At 44.1% G+C, this 14,207-nt stretch overlaps 1 protein-coding gene across 1 annotated transcript; it reads left to right on the top strand.

The window, feature by feature from the left end:
* The first annotated feature begins 1,307 nt into the window (after positions 1-1,307).
* CUNH1orf52 (chromosome unknown C1orf52 homolog) lies at positions 1,308-3,779 on the top strand. Its single transcript, XM_065741080.1, has 3 exons — positions 1,308-1,594; positions 1,702-1,906; positions 2,555-3,779. The coding sequence occupies exons 1-3, from the start codon at positions 1,334-1,336 to the stop codon at positions 2,635-2,637; spliced, it is 549 nt and encodes a 182-aa protein (XP_065597152.1). The 5' UTR covers positions 1,308-1,333; the 3' UTR covers positions 2,638-3,779.
* Positions 3,780-14,207: the final 10,428 nt, after the last annotated feature.

Here is a 14,207-nt window from a genome sequence, read left to right as displayed (position 1 = left end):
CTAAAAGTGTGAGCTTCTGTTATAAAAATCCTAGTTTTCTCTTGTCAACATCTGAGGACCTTCAAGATGGTGAAAATTATTCCAAATGAAACTTCAGTACAGATGGCACTCTGGGATTTGAGTACCCAAATACAAGTAAAATCTTGTTCTCTAACTTGAAATTGAGGATAGGTGTAACTCTTTCTTCCACTTGAACTGCAGTTGCACATACTCAGGATGAATAGAAGTTTATGTCTTGATATCCCTTTGGTTGCTGTATACCCCTTGAAGAGTTCCAGTTGTGTTCTCAAACGTAATTTTTCCCCTTCTCCTTGTTTTCACTTCCTTGGAAGCTTAGACTTGAGTCCCTTCTTGGGTTCTTGTAAATGGGGAGAGAGCGAGCTTGGCCTTAACTGAAAAAAAGGCTTCAGCCCAAGGTGGAAACTGTCCCGCAGCTGTGCATCAGAACATGCAGCGTGTGCTGCCTGCTGCACTGCACAGTGAGCAGCGGGCCTGCCCCTGTGGGGAGTGCTGCTGCCATGGAGCTTCCTACCTGGGACTTTAAATGAATGTATTTTCTTATTCATGTTTATAATGGGCATTTTTAAGAAAAGTGAAATATTTTTATGACTTTTTTAATAAATTCTTTTGTATATTTGCCTGTTTTCCTTTATTAAAATGAGTAGGTTCTAGGAGTAGCTGGTGCAGTACCTGGATGGGTGGTTTTAGTTTTGTACGCGCGAGAGGTTTTTGTTCTTTTTAGAGAAGTTGTCTTTGGGGGAAAGAGTGACAACGTGAAACACCTGCGTTGGTAGGACTGCCTTTGGAGTCCTCCCTGGGTGGGGAGGACATGCATGTGAAAGAAAGACCGTGAGTGCTTTGCCAGTGGTTCGCGACTAGTATTGCTAACTAATTGAGTATGTATAGTGGCAAGAGTGCTAGGAAGTACCTGGTGCTTACCAAGGGCAGCTGTCTCAAGCTGACATTGGCAGAGGTGCCTCGGGGCTGGATGCACAGTGTTGGAGCTTTACCTGCCCGAGGCCAACTGCTGCCCCGGGGCTGAGCAACGCCGATTCTCTCCAGTGAAGCCCGCAGGTGTGAAAAGGAGAAACGGAGGTCGTCTCGGTTTCACGTCTAATTCTCTTTTAATCTATGGACTTTCCATAAAAAAAAGAAAGCCCTAACTTAGTGGCGCTGAACCCTTGCTACTCAAGTGCGAACGCACAAAGGTCAGCGATTTCCACCCGTTCCTCCCAGCCGCCGTTTGCCGGCCGCAAAGCAGGCCGGGTGCGGCGGGCGGAACCTTCGGCGCGGGGCCGGTTTCCGTGCGGGCGCCGAGTGGCGCAGCGCCGCTATGGCGGCGGAGGGAGAGGACCCGCTGGGCTACTTCGCGGCCTACGGCAGCTCCAGCTCCGACTCGGAGGCCGACGAGGCCTCGGCCGAGGAGCGGCAGGCGGGGGGCGGCGCGGCAGCGGGAGTTGGCCCGGGGAGCCGGCCGAAACTGCCGCCACCGGACGAGCTCTTCCGGAAGGTGTCCCAGCCGCCCGCCTTCCTCTACAACCCGCTCAATAAGCAGATCGACTGGGAGAGCCGCGTCCTGCGGGCGCCCGAGGAGGTACGGCCCGGGGAGAGCGGGCGGGGGGCTTGCCCCGCCCTGCCCCAGCCCGCCGGCTGCTGTGGTCCGGCACGTGTGGCTGATCGCTGCTCTGCTCTCTCCCGCAGCCGCCCAAGGAGTTTAAGGCGTGGAAGACGAACGCCGTTCCGCCGCCGGAGGCGTACAGCCCGCCCGAGAAGAAGCCTCCGCCGGACCCCGCCGTCGATATGGCCATCAAGTGGTCCAACATCTACGAGGACAACGGCGACGACGCGCCGCGGCCTGCCGGCAGGGCCAGATTCCTGCCTGAGGAAGAGGAGTCCACGGTGTCAGGTACGGGCAGATGGGGCAGCAGCTGCTGCTACTGGGGCTCACGGCTGGCTTGGAGCCCTCCTGCAGGATATCGTGTAGTGCGCAGGTGTATAGGAGGTCATAGAAACATTAAGAGCAGAAAGACCGGTGAGATTATCTAATTCAGCTTCCAGTGCATCCCCACCATGCCCACTGTGTCCCTCAGTGCCACAATCTCCATGTTTTTTCAAACATCTCTAGGGTTGGTGACTCCACCACCTCCCTGGACAGCCTGATCTGATATGTCATCGCTCTTTCTGGGAACAAACTTTTCCTTATTTCCAGCCCAAACCCTCCCCTGTTGGCTTTAATGCTACTTTCTGCTTCTAAAACATGTTTTCTAGCTTTTTATCTTACCTATATAAACAGTGATTTTTTGGAGTCGGTACTGTGCAGTGTCTGCTGTAACAAAGCCTTTCCTTAGCTGAGCTCACTTAAAACTACAAAACGTTCCTGTTCTGACCACATATCATCCATGTTCTGAAAATGAGAATGTTGTCAGCTAGCATTACTGTGCCTTTTGTCCAAGAATATTAGATGTGGCTGAGTGGGTTGTTTGGGGATGGGGATGGTATTTATCACAAACATGGCATTACTGACTTATTAATTAATTCGATCTTTTGTTGAAAGATGATGAAAAAGATGATGAACCAGCTTATGCTAAGAAACGGAAACTGGACTCTGGGGAGAAGACTAAGAGGAAGAAGGTATAAGCAGAATACACTTGTTTTTAGTGTAACGAGAATTTCAATTCTGTTGGAATGCAGAACAAATACATGTTTACCGAATTTCTCTCTCCTGTTGGGTAGGGAATTTTATTTCAGCAGTATGCTTGCCTTTTGGAAAGCACAAAACTTAATGGACAGTGTTGTGATATAAACTTGTCTGCTAAACAAAATGTAGACCTGTTTGTTTAAAGAGGTGTCTTAAAGCATTGTGATGGAGACTTCTGCTCATGGGTACAGGATTCACTGGTATTTTGTTTATCAAGAAACCTGGTAGCGTGGGCTTTTCCTGACTGCTTTTTCCATTGTGTCAAAGCCTTTTATAAAGGAGTATATAGTAAAGATTCCTTAAGTGTTGTACTGTGATTTGTTTGAATAATGCTGTTTTGAAAGTTATGTGAAGACTGCAAATAGTCACTGGAATAAAACTGCATTTGAAAACATCTGCAATATACATATTGCACTGCATGCCTGTTGAATAGGAGCAATGAATTCTGTACTGTATGCATTTTGGTGCTGTATTTCTAAAGACTCAACAATCCTCAGGGTTTTGTTTGTAATAAATACACAACTGCAAACTGAAGTGTAGACCTAAAAGTGGAGTTTAATGTTAGATAAATCATTGTGATATTATAGGATCTGTATCAGTGAAACATGAAGCTGATAAAAGAATAGAAGTATTTAATGTTTCCTTCCAAAAACTGAAAATAGCAACTAGATACGTAATATTAAGTCAGAGCTGTGGCAGAGCCTTTACTGTCAAATTGTATTTTCTTCAGTGCTAACTCTAGTGAAGCTTGTCAGAAATTCAGGTCAGCACATACTGCATTTGTGCTAAGCTGCTATGTGGAATTTAGGGTCTGTATATAAAAAAAGTAACAGCAGGCTTTGAGAGGAAAAGGAGGGCTGCTGTAGGTTTATTGTCAGCTGAAGCTTCTCTGCCTTAGAAATTTGCACTGACATCTGTCTACTGATACAGGCTTATGTGGTTAAGCAATCAGTGTACCGATGTATTACATTTGCCTTCTGTATTGAGCTCACTTCAATTTGGCAGATTGTATATGCATATGTGAATTTAATATTCATATTTTTTAAAGATCACTTTAAAAAATATTATTTTAACCTCAGTACTGAAAAGTGTACTTGTGGTTAGTGAGTATGCACAGCCTTAATCATCCACTTCAGGTTGTGGTTGTCATGAGCTACTTTCTGAGATTAAATGGTTTCTATGAGCTCTGTTTACAGAGAAAGGAAGTTTGTTTTTCCTGAGGTGCTGAATTCAGTGTCTCTGAATGAAAATGCTCACTCTGGTCTGTTTTCTATGCCTGCTGTTCTGATGTTGCAGTGAATGCATTAGAAGGCTGAAATTTAAGGGATTTGACACGAGTTGTGGGATTCAGTGGGCTGCCTAACTCAAGACTCACAGCAGTATGCCTGTCTGCTGCTGAAGTGCTGCTCAAAGCGTGTTACAGATGAAGGTTAGTGTCACTAGGTCTGGAAATGGGATGCATGCCCACAATAGCCATGGCCAAGGAGGCTTTTGTCCTCACATTGAGTGCCCTGCCTTTCTGTGTGGCAGCTCAGAACAGAAGTTAGCATGCTAATCACTTCTTTTGTTTTCAGATAATACGATACACGTGGTGTCTAGTTGTCTTGAAGCTAACACCATCTGATACTCAGTTTCCATGGAGAAAACCAATGTGTCTAATGGGAGAGAAGAATGATTGATTGTATTATTTACACACGTTGTAAACAATGACCATGGCAGCATTGCTATTCAGGATAGGTGGCAAAAGCAACTATTTGTCTTCTTAAGACATCAGAATCGAGGCTGAGAAAGTTCTGCTGAAGCAGAGGTGCACGGGGTGAACCGGTTCTGTTGCTGAATGAGTTTTATTTGTAGAGATGCTTTAGTCTAGGGAAGTTGTAATATTGCTGCTCATGAAGCAGGCAGGACCTACATAGAAGCCCAGAGCCGCGTGGGGTTTGACCTTTCTACACTCAGAGATAATATTGCGTTTTTTCTGAGTAATTGTGATTGTCTAAAATAAATTTTGATACAAAATAAATTTTGTATCCTCTGTGAATTGTAAAGCAAACTACAGATATCCCAGGAGTGGCTAATGTCCTAAAGGGGAATTCTGATTCTGAAATTCAAATGAATGAGTGGCATTTGGAAGTTAAGTCTGTGGGGCTACAGCCCGGAAAGCTTGCATTGAGAGCTGCGTTTCTTGTGACCAGCTTTGATAGTATGGTACTTTGTGAGCAGTACTGGCCTCTCAAAGGAGAAAAACAGGGCATTTGCGTGTGGTACAAAGAGGCTGTTTGAAGCAGCTGGGTTGGGCTGGATAGAACACCACTGGTAGCCATGAGAGGGAGAAAAGGAGAGAAAGCTCACTGATTTTTGTTGGATCAGTAAAGTCTTATTCAGATACCCTACAGGGCTTCTAAGGAAAAATGGTGATAAACTAAATTATAATACTCCAGATCTGGAGTTGAGCTTCTAGATCAAAAGTACCAATGAAGTATCAATGATACAGAGAACTGTGAGGCTGCAAAGGTACCGGCCACTGTTCAGGTTCCTTGAAGATGTCCATGTTCCAGGGAGGATGTCACACCAAGCCTTGCGATTATAGGAGTGCATCCAACATGTGCAGTGGAAAGACTCTTCTCTGTACTCCTTTTGGATGAGTAGGAGTGACGCTGATTCCCAAAACAGGATAAAAATGGTAACGACGCAGTGCTTAAAAGAAGCAAATGAGGTAAGTGTGAAGAAATGAGCAATAAGAAGCTTTCCTAGTTTGTTTCAAAAGCTGAAGAGGATGGGAAGCTGATGGGCAAAGCTTGGTTTGGGCAACTAATAGTGAAAATTTGCCTCCTCTGTGCAATGGGATCGGGGAAATGCATGAGCGAATGCTTACTAAACTTTAACTGATAGCTCTGCTTAAAAATGTCTGCTTAGAGAACAGTTTGTCCTGGATCCTCTTTCAAGAGGAGATAGTAACAGGGAACATACACCTCTGCTTACACATGTGGAATATTGGCTTTGAAAATCAGCCTACTATTAACTCATCACTTGCACTGTTTTTATGACGAATCAATTGTGATGATGATCATTATGTGTAATGGGGAAAAAGAAGGCAGTAAAAATCTCTACAATTATGATCTGAATTTGTCAGAGTAGAAAACTGGTGGCTGAAAGGCAATTGATTTGCAGTGAACACATTGTGCTGCCTCCAGGTGCTGGCATGATAGTGGCTACATAATGTAGATTTTCCAAGAAAGGCAAGATGATCTGGGAAAGAAAAATTAAAGTCAGTATAAAACTGCAGCTGTTTCAGATAATGGCTCTCATGGCAGGCAATGCTTCCTCTGAGAAGTGCTGATGGGGAGATTGCTGCGAGGTATCACCGTGCTAGTCTGCTTGTTCCTGTGCAGCTCAGTGCATGCTAACGCTATCGAAGAACTGATTCATTTACAAATGCTTTGTGATAAGCTTCAGGCTGCAAATCTGAAATGGAATCCTGAGAAATGCAGTGTGTTCCACAAAGAGAAATTTATCTTGAACCTGTAATCAGTGAAGGAGAGGAAATGGGAGCTGTGTGGGTCTGGTTGCTCTTTCTCTGATGACAGGAAGCTCATTTGCCAGTTTGCTAATCTTGTAAAATCGTGGCAGATTTTGGATGAAAAGGTGTAATGCTTTCACTCACCAGCAGGATTCAATTTGGGTTTTCTTTTCAGGCTTAAGAGGCTCCTGTGTCCATTTCTGTTTTAGCTTGCTGGCTTTTTTTTTGCACGACCCTTTTACTACTGACACAGACATTTGCATGTGAGTTTAATGTGGGAAAGGAGCAATGTATTGAAAGAATGTTACAGATAAACAGGCTTCTCAAAATTCTGTGTGGAATATGTTTAGAAAACCCCTAAAGGGGAGTTACCTTAGTGAGGAATATAACTCCGTTCCTGCCAGCAACGTTTTCTGGCTAAGTTCAGACTTAAAAGGTGATGCAACGAGAGGTAGAGAGAACAGCTAGGCATTCTGCAGGTTGGTCAAAATTTGAAGATTGAAACAAAACCATTTCTGTACAGTAAGTGGTTGGCAAAATACAGAAAATTACTGAGAGAAATGCCATAGTCTGATTGCTCGGGAGGCTTCCATTGAGACATGGGAATCCCAGTAAATGATTCTTGAGACAAACCTTCTGGTAGCAATGAATTCTTCTGCCAAAGCTTCTATGTCCTATAATGAGGAACCAAGAAATAGTGGGTATAAAACAGGAACAGAGTTTCTAATGAGCTAGTTCTTCTTTTAAGTCCCTGGGGTACCACAGGCCAAAGGGAACAACCTGATATTCATTGGGGTCTGCTGAATTTGTGTCCTTGGTAGACGTGTGGGCTTAGATCACTTGGACTTGAAAGGGGATGTGGCACCATGGACTGAAATGGGTTTATGCTGCTGGTCCCTTTGAACTATTTTCTTCAGGGCACTCTGAAAAATCTGGGATTTTCAGGGAAGCTGGGACCTGTGGGGCTGCACTGACAAAAGAATGCAGTGAGTTCAGTGACTGGAGATAAGCATTTTTGGTCCTTATCAAATACTTTTATCAGTGCTCTTCATTTAGAAGATGAAGTGCCCTTCGTCTTTAGAATGCTTTCATCTTGATAGCTTCAAAAGATTAATCACACCTTTGCTCTGCTGAGGCTGTGAGCAGCAAAATGAGTGCTCTGTGTTTTTCTGCCTTCTAACAGCACTGGCTGTTTGGGGAGCAAATGCTGATTTCCCATCCCTTGGCTTAGTTTCTCCCAACTTCTTCACCCCTGTGGATGGATTGATATGAAAACAAATAAAGAATGGATTAACGTGGAGTAACTCTGGGAAGGGAGTAATGGGAAGAGGAACTAAACTCAGGACTTACCAGAGGATGTTAATCCTCTCCTCAAAACAAACCAACCAAACAACACCACCCAGCAGCAGGCTCCGAGCAAAAGCAATTGCCAGCCTTTCTTTTGGGTAGCAGAGCATGGGCCAATGTTGTTACAGTTTTCTGACATGCCTTGATGATTTGACAGAATTGTATCTTGTGTCACTAAGAGCCTTATATATATCTGAAATGTTTCAAAAACTGTTAATTTAATGTAGTTATAACGTCAGTGTGCCTGACAGAAAAAGCTTGTTTGCAAGCATGATGTGTAATAGCTAGGAACACTGATTTTTATACAAGCTCTGAGGTTTGCTTGTCATTAGTGACTAATCAGTGGCATGTTCTCACAGGAACCTTGGTGCATGATTACATGGCTGTAAATATGCTGCATCTCTGTGGCAGTTGAAATAAGCCATGTTACCATGATCTCTAACACAGTAATAAAATCGTGCTCATATCTTACATGTTTAAATTTTTCTAAGTATCTATGTAGGTACCTATCCAGCAGAGGGAGCGTTTGCTAACTGCTGACACCGTGGCTGCTTGAACGAGCAATTCTATAGAATGCTCTTACCCAGCCTGCCAGTTTCATGTTTTTGTTGCCTTCTTTTTCTATGTTTTATTTTTATTTTTTAAATAAGAAAGACAGGAAAAGACGGTTTGTTACTTGAAAGTAAGAAAATGGGGCAGAACTGGCTTTGAAAAGTTCTGCTCACCTGATTTTCCACATAAGCTTCTTGCTTTTCAAAGAAAAACAGGCATTTTTGTCACTTCAGTTTTAAACAGAAGTTTTACATCATTCTTTGAATATTCTTTTTTTTCCTCCTTCTTCCTTCTTTTATAGAACTTGCGGAAATAGCACTGACACGTGGTGTCCACACAGCCCACCTGCCTCATTCCCCATAGGCATCTCTGCTGGAAAGCAGTGCTTCCCTGGAAGACAGCGATGCAGCAAACACCACCAGCACCTCTTTCAGTTCTGTCAAGTTAGTAGGTTAATGAATTGGTAGGAATCAGTACAAACATGCAGTGGAACAAGAGAGGTAACACCTTTCTTCTCCGTTTGGGAGGCATAAAACCCACTGAAGTAACTGTGATTTATAGCCTTATATTTACAGGGTAGGGATTCCTATATATAAGCACAAGTGTAAATGGCTAAGGATGACATATTTGGAGTTATCAAACATGGTTTATCTCAGGTTTTTCTTGTTTCTTTAGTTGCAACATAGCCAAAAAAAAATAAAATTTTTATGTCAAATAAAGATTTTAAGTTCAGTGACAGAATTTTAGCAAAAGATACAGCTCCTCAGGGCATTTGTTATGGTCAAAACAGCCTGGTAATGCATAATGTCCACGTTCTCTTGGAGCAGACTTCTGCTGAGGGTTGTTGGGAAGCTATATGTGGTATGACCACTTTAATTCTATTTCTGATACCGTGCTACAGGATGCTCTTCAATCTGTGGCTACATTTACATTAGTAAGTCATTTGGCACAGTAAGAGAGCGTCTGTAATGTGAAACAACACCGCAGGCTGACTCTGCTTTGCCCCACCAGCCAGCTGCAGCTGGGGTGCATTAAAGGCACTCCTGGAGTGCAGCTTCTGGTTTGAGCTTCATCCAGAAGGGATGCAGCTGGTGCTCTGAAAACCAAAGTACGTGTGCCTGGGTGATGGGGAGAGTCACCTCAAAAGTTCACTACTGACCCCAGCCAGAGAGCTCCTGCTGCCACAGCCTGCTGTGTGGGCAGCAGTGTCTGCAGGACACGCCTCACTGCCCAAAATAAGCCTTGCTGAGACAAACACAACTGTATTCAGATTGGGTCCAAGCTTTGTGCTTTTGGTAGCTTGCCAATACTGCCTTCTAAACTTAGCTTTCTTCTTACCTTAGATTTCTTTTCCCTGTTAATGGTTCTTACATTAAGCATGGGGGTTGGTGGAGAATGAAAACTAGAGTTAGTTAAAGCACTTATCCTTGCTTATCCATTGTACACAGTCTAGTAACGTTTCTCCTTAGATATGCCAGTCACTGCTGCAGCAGTTTATATGCATATTTGAAGCTTAGCTATGTGTGCATCCCACTACAGGCTGTGGTAAATCTACTGTATTTGAAGCAAATGATATGTGAACTCACTGACAGGGCTGTGGCACTGAGCACCTGGTTGTGATAGGAGCTGAAGCATTGTTATGCACCTAACAGTAGAGTAAGGAAAGTGATTTGTGGTTTTTTTGCACCTTGAAAGAATGGATCCTTTTCTCCTCCCAGCACTTTCTTCTCAGGCAGTCTTATAGCTTCTGGATCTAGCAAGCTTACGAAAACTTTTTCTTTGCAGTAAGGTTGTCTTAAAAGATGAATTTCTCCCTGAGGACATTAGGGCAAGGTAAAGAAGAGACTAATCATTTCCAGATGCACTTTGCTAGCAGGCAAAGAAAAACTGTTTCAGGTAACATTTGTGAATGTGTTTCCAAAATATCCATTTTATGTGCAGATCTAGCAGGGAGAGTACAAGGCAGCATGATAGACATCCTGAAAGTGCCTGAGATGCATAGGTTTGCATTATCATGGTCACATGGTTACTGGGAGGCTTACCCCTGCTGACCTTTGGAGCTTCCCTCTTGTCTCCTATTTCCACACAGAGAAGGGAGATATTTTTCATACAGAAATACAGAGGCTGTGCTCAGTGCCCTTCTCAGTAGACAAGTCACCTAGCATTGCTTGCTTTGAAGTGGAATCAGCCAGGTAAGAGTCCATCACTCATCTTTTATCTGATGCTTAGTGTGCCTTTCCTGGTAAACTTGCTAAATACTGCATGCTGGCATGACTTGGTAAATTACAATGAATTTGTCAAGAGGTTTCTGGAGAGTACCCTGCATTACAAAAGCAAAGAGACTTCATGTCTCTTATGTTATCTGAAATGGTAGACAGATGGGAAAGTGATGGTGCATTAGCGTCCTCTGCTTGGTGCGTTCCATTTCAGTCTCCTGCAGAGCACAAGCAGGACTCACACAGCAGCAACTGGAGTCACTGCTGCCTCTGCTTGTGTACAAACAAGTCGATATTTACTTTGATGCTGACTCTCTTGCCTGGCAGCAACGTCCTGTCTCTAATGACTACAATTTGATGACCTTTTAATGGTGAAAACTGAGAACCAATTGGTCCTGTAAGAGACCCCAGTGTCTGGAAGCAGCAGATTCTCATTCCATTTGTGTCTCTCTCTAAGCAGTTGTGGCTTTGAATGGTGAAAGTCTTGAGCTCATGTGCATCAGAAGCAAAGGATGTCCCTCCTGGTAAGCAGTCCTTCACTTCCAGCTGTTGTACTTCTCAGGACAGCCAGTGTGACAGCACATGTCCGTGTGTGTGCACTCTGAATCAAAGTGATCAGTTGCTGTAAGCCTGTCTTCATTCTGACATTGTTATTGAAACCACTTTATCTAACTGGCTGTCATAACTACTGATAACCACACTTTAGCCATCTGTAGAAGCAGCATGGATTGCCCTGATGTAGGGTGCAGAAGACCCTGTCCAGTCCTGGGGGAACAGGCAGCAGTGCAGCTTGCATCTAGAGCTGGCAGCAGGACGCGCAGCCTCTGCTGGTCTGCTGTGACAGAACTCAGGACCCGGGCAGGATCCCTGGCTGAGCCTATCTGGTGCCAAATAAACGTCCCACAGGTCTGAGGTCTAGAGCTGGGGAGACCCTACTTCAAGCAAATAAGTCCTCTGTGGAACTCTGTCCTGGTACTCATCCCAAAAGTGGTCAGCAACTCAAATGTGACTTAATAAATGAGGATAGTGAAGTAGAGAGTAAAGAGATAAAGGTGGGAGTATAGTTCTCTGGGGTTGTTTGGGTAGAACGGGTGAATACCTAAGGGCCTCCGCTGCTGTGCAGAAAGGAAAATGTGTTGGTTTAGAGAACTGCTGCATTTCTAAAGACAACCAGAGGGGGAGGATGGCTCCAAGTCATGTTTTTAGAGTGATCTCTATGAGAGCAGGATGTAGGTAGGAGGAAGCAGGAAGAAAATGAACCTCATCATTTTTGTCATTGTATAAGAACCATGTGCTGTGCCAGAGGGCTTTGAAAGCAAACTCAGGGTGCTAAAAGTTTTGATGTGCTGAAGCTCTGAGGCTTGGTGCTGTGGTTGGTGAGGTGCTACCTGTAGTGCTCCAGCAGCATGGCTTAAATGCACTGTTGGTGTGGAGGCAGGGTGTGTGCATGTCTGTGTGTGCTGCCAACATTTTCCTTTCCAGGCCCGCAGGCACTGACCTGCCAGCTGCTGCCCAGACAGGGCCCTGCTTTCATGGCAGCACAGCTCAGGAGGGCTGTAGATGTAGCAGAATCTGAGCAGGCACTGTAGCTGTCATATCTGATAAACTGCACGTGTGGTTAGAACATGCTGGGTAGAGTCCTGTTCCAGATGTTGCTAAAACTGGCAGCTTTACAGTGGGACCTGAGCTTTCTTTGTTGTTCATGAAGATAGAAGCTCCTATGTGGTTGAAATCTGTTTTGTTGTGTTTGGTTGGAAGTTTTTATTTTGAGGAGAAGGAGGTAACTTCAGGTCTTCAAAAGTAAAAATGAGATCAAAACCCTGGCAACTGTTCAAGACCAATGAGCAACCTCACAATACAGGGCTTTCTGTCACCTTGGAGACGTCGTTTCAAAAAGGGAGTTAGAGTAATTTTAGTTTCAGACTTCCCTCTGTCCTTGTCCCTCCCATGCAAATTCTGTTTTTACACTTACCATATCCTGTTTAGCTTTGCTTCTTTTCTGTATAAACAGGGGAATTTGGCAAAGCTGGGAGAACACTGAAATGACCTTGCTCATGATGTTTTGGAGCATAAAACCAGTGCTTGGAAACAGACAAAGTTAAACCTGCCCAATAATGGATTAAAAAAAAAAAAAAAGATCAAACATTTTGAGATCATACGGATAAATGTAAAAAGCTCAGAAGTCTAATTCTAGTTCTTCAAGTCTAGTTCTTGGATTTTTGTGTATTGCTGGGTCTTTATGTTGCAGAAGAATATGGGATTTAGGGAACGAGTTTTTGTGATAAGAAGTTGGAGGAAGATTAAATAAGAAATTATGTAATTTGCAGTGTGGATGTAATCTAGTAACTGTGCACTGTCAGAACAGCCACTGCTGTGCTGTGTTGCGGAGCTGCAGGGGTTACCAGGTGAGGCTGCACCATGGCTAGAGATGGGAGCAATTAGGGAGGAGATTAGGATAAAGTAGTACTTCTATCCACTAAAGAATGTAAATATTTTGAATATTTTCAGTAGCTCATGCTTCTCAGTAACAGACCTCCTCCGATGAGTGCCCTCACCATGAGGGCCAGCTACAGGAAGCACAGAAGTCTTCTCATGTACTTGAGATTCGTGGACTTTCCACTCCCACCCAGAAAACATTTCAAAACAAATTGTTTTAAAATTATTTGAAAGATTAGATTGCATTTAAATATCTATTTTATTGCCCAGGTAATGTTCCTGGAATGTGGGAGGAAGCCAAGCAGGACTGACCAGCAGTCAGTGTGTCTGTGCCCCGTGCCACCTCCTCCCATAGGACTGCCACGGGTGGTGTGGGGCAGGAAGAGGTCCCACACAGGGCCATGCCATGGATTTCATGGCACAGGCACAATTAGAGCTCATATGCATCCCTCTCTGTGCAACATATTTTACAAGAATATTATGCTATCAGATGTAAGCTATGTTGCTACACACGTGTGCACTGCTGCTTGGTGGTGACCACTGCCACCTAACCACATGCTTAATGAGACTTATTCATTATATATTTAATATACTATGTAATTATTATGTTATTTTAAACAGTTACTATGTACCACCTTTTCCACAAATGTGTTTCACAGAACAGTCACTGAATCTACTTGCCACTTGCAGTTGTTGCTGTTGGTGTAACTCTGTTTCCTCAGTCACCCCTCAGTCTGGCAGCGCCTGTTGACATGTCACACGGTAACGCACACAAGGAAGATAAGGTGGCATTTCAGGTATGTTCATACCATAGGATGCCCGCTGCTTGGGCTGAGGGGCAGGATGGCTGTCAGCACTTCCATCCCAGGAGCCTTTTTTGGTAGCAGCCATGGGGGAAGCCAAAGAAGTCAAGCACTGAGGTGAGTTTGGGCCAAGTGCGATGCCCACGTCTGTCATCAGTGTCAGGAAGCAAGAACTTGCAGCCCAGAGCTGGGGCACACTGAGCCATTGGTCTGGATAAGTCCAGATGCACTTGTGATGCACTTTAAGTCAGCCAAATATTGCCAAGTTCAATCCAAAATAGCCCACCAAGCCATACCCACGATGAGTGGGACAGGGCAGTCTTCTGCAAGCAAGACCAGTGAAGGGGCACAGAGCACAGGTAAGGTGCTACACTGAAACATCCCAGGAGCCAGGACTGACGGAAGGCCTGATCAACATTTGGTTTATGTGTTTGGAAATACCTCCTAACTGCATGGCTGGTTGGCTTGTTAGTAAAATATACTTAAAACTAGATTGGCCTGAACATGAGCAAACCAGATTTGTGATTAAGGGAGCACAAGTTAGATTATAAATGTATCTTTTCACCTCAGTTTTCTTGGATTCTGTTGCGTCTTCCAGGCGTGAAGTCAAAGAGCAAACACAACTGACACAGAATTAA

This window comes from Cyrtonyx montezumae, unplaced genomic scaffold (genome assembly GCF_038088225.1).
Source record: "Cyrtonyx montezumae isolate F1298 unplaced genomic scaffold, pur_monq_1.0 scaffold_1, whole genome shotgun sequence".
NCBI classification, from domain to species: Eukaryota; Metazoa; Chordata; class Aves; order Galliformes; family Odontophoridae; genus Cyrtonyx; species Cyrtonyx montezumae.
Note: the sequence above shows the minus strand (reverse complement) of the source record. Positions and strands in the feature narration are given on the sequence as shown.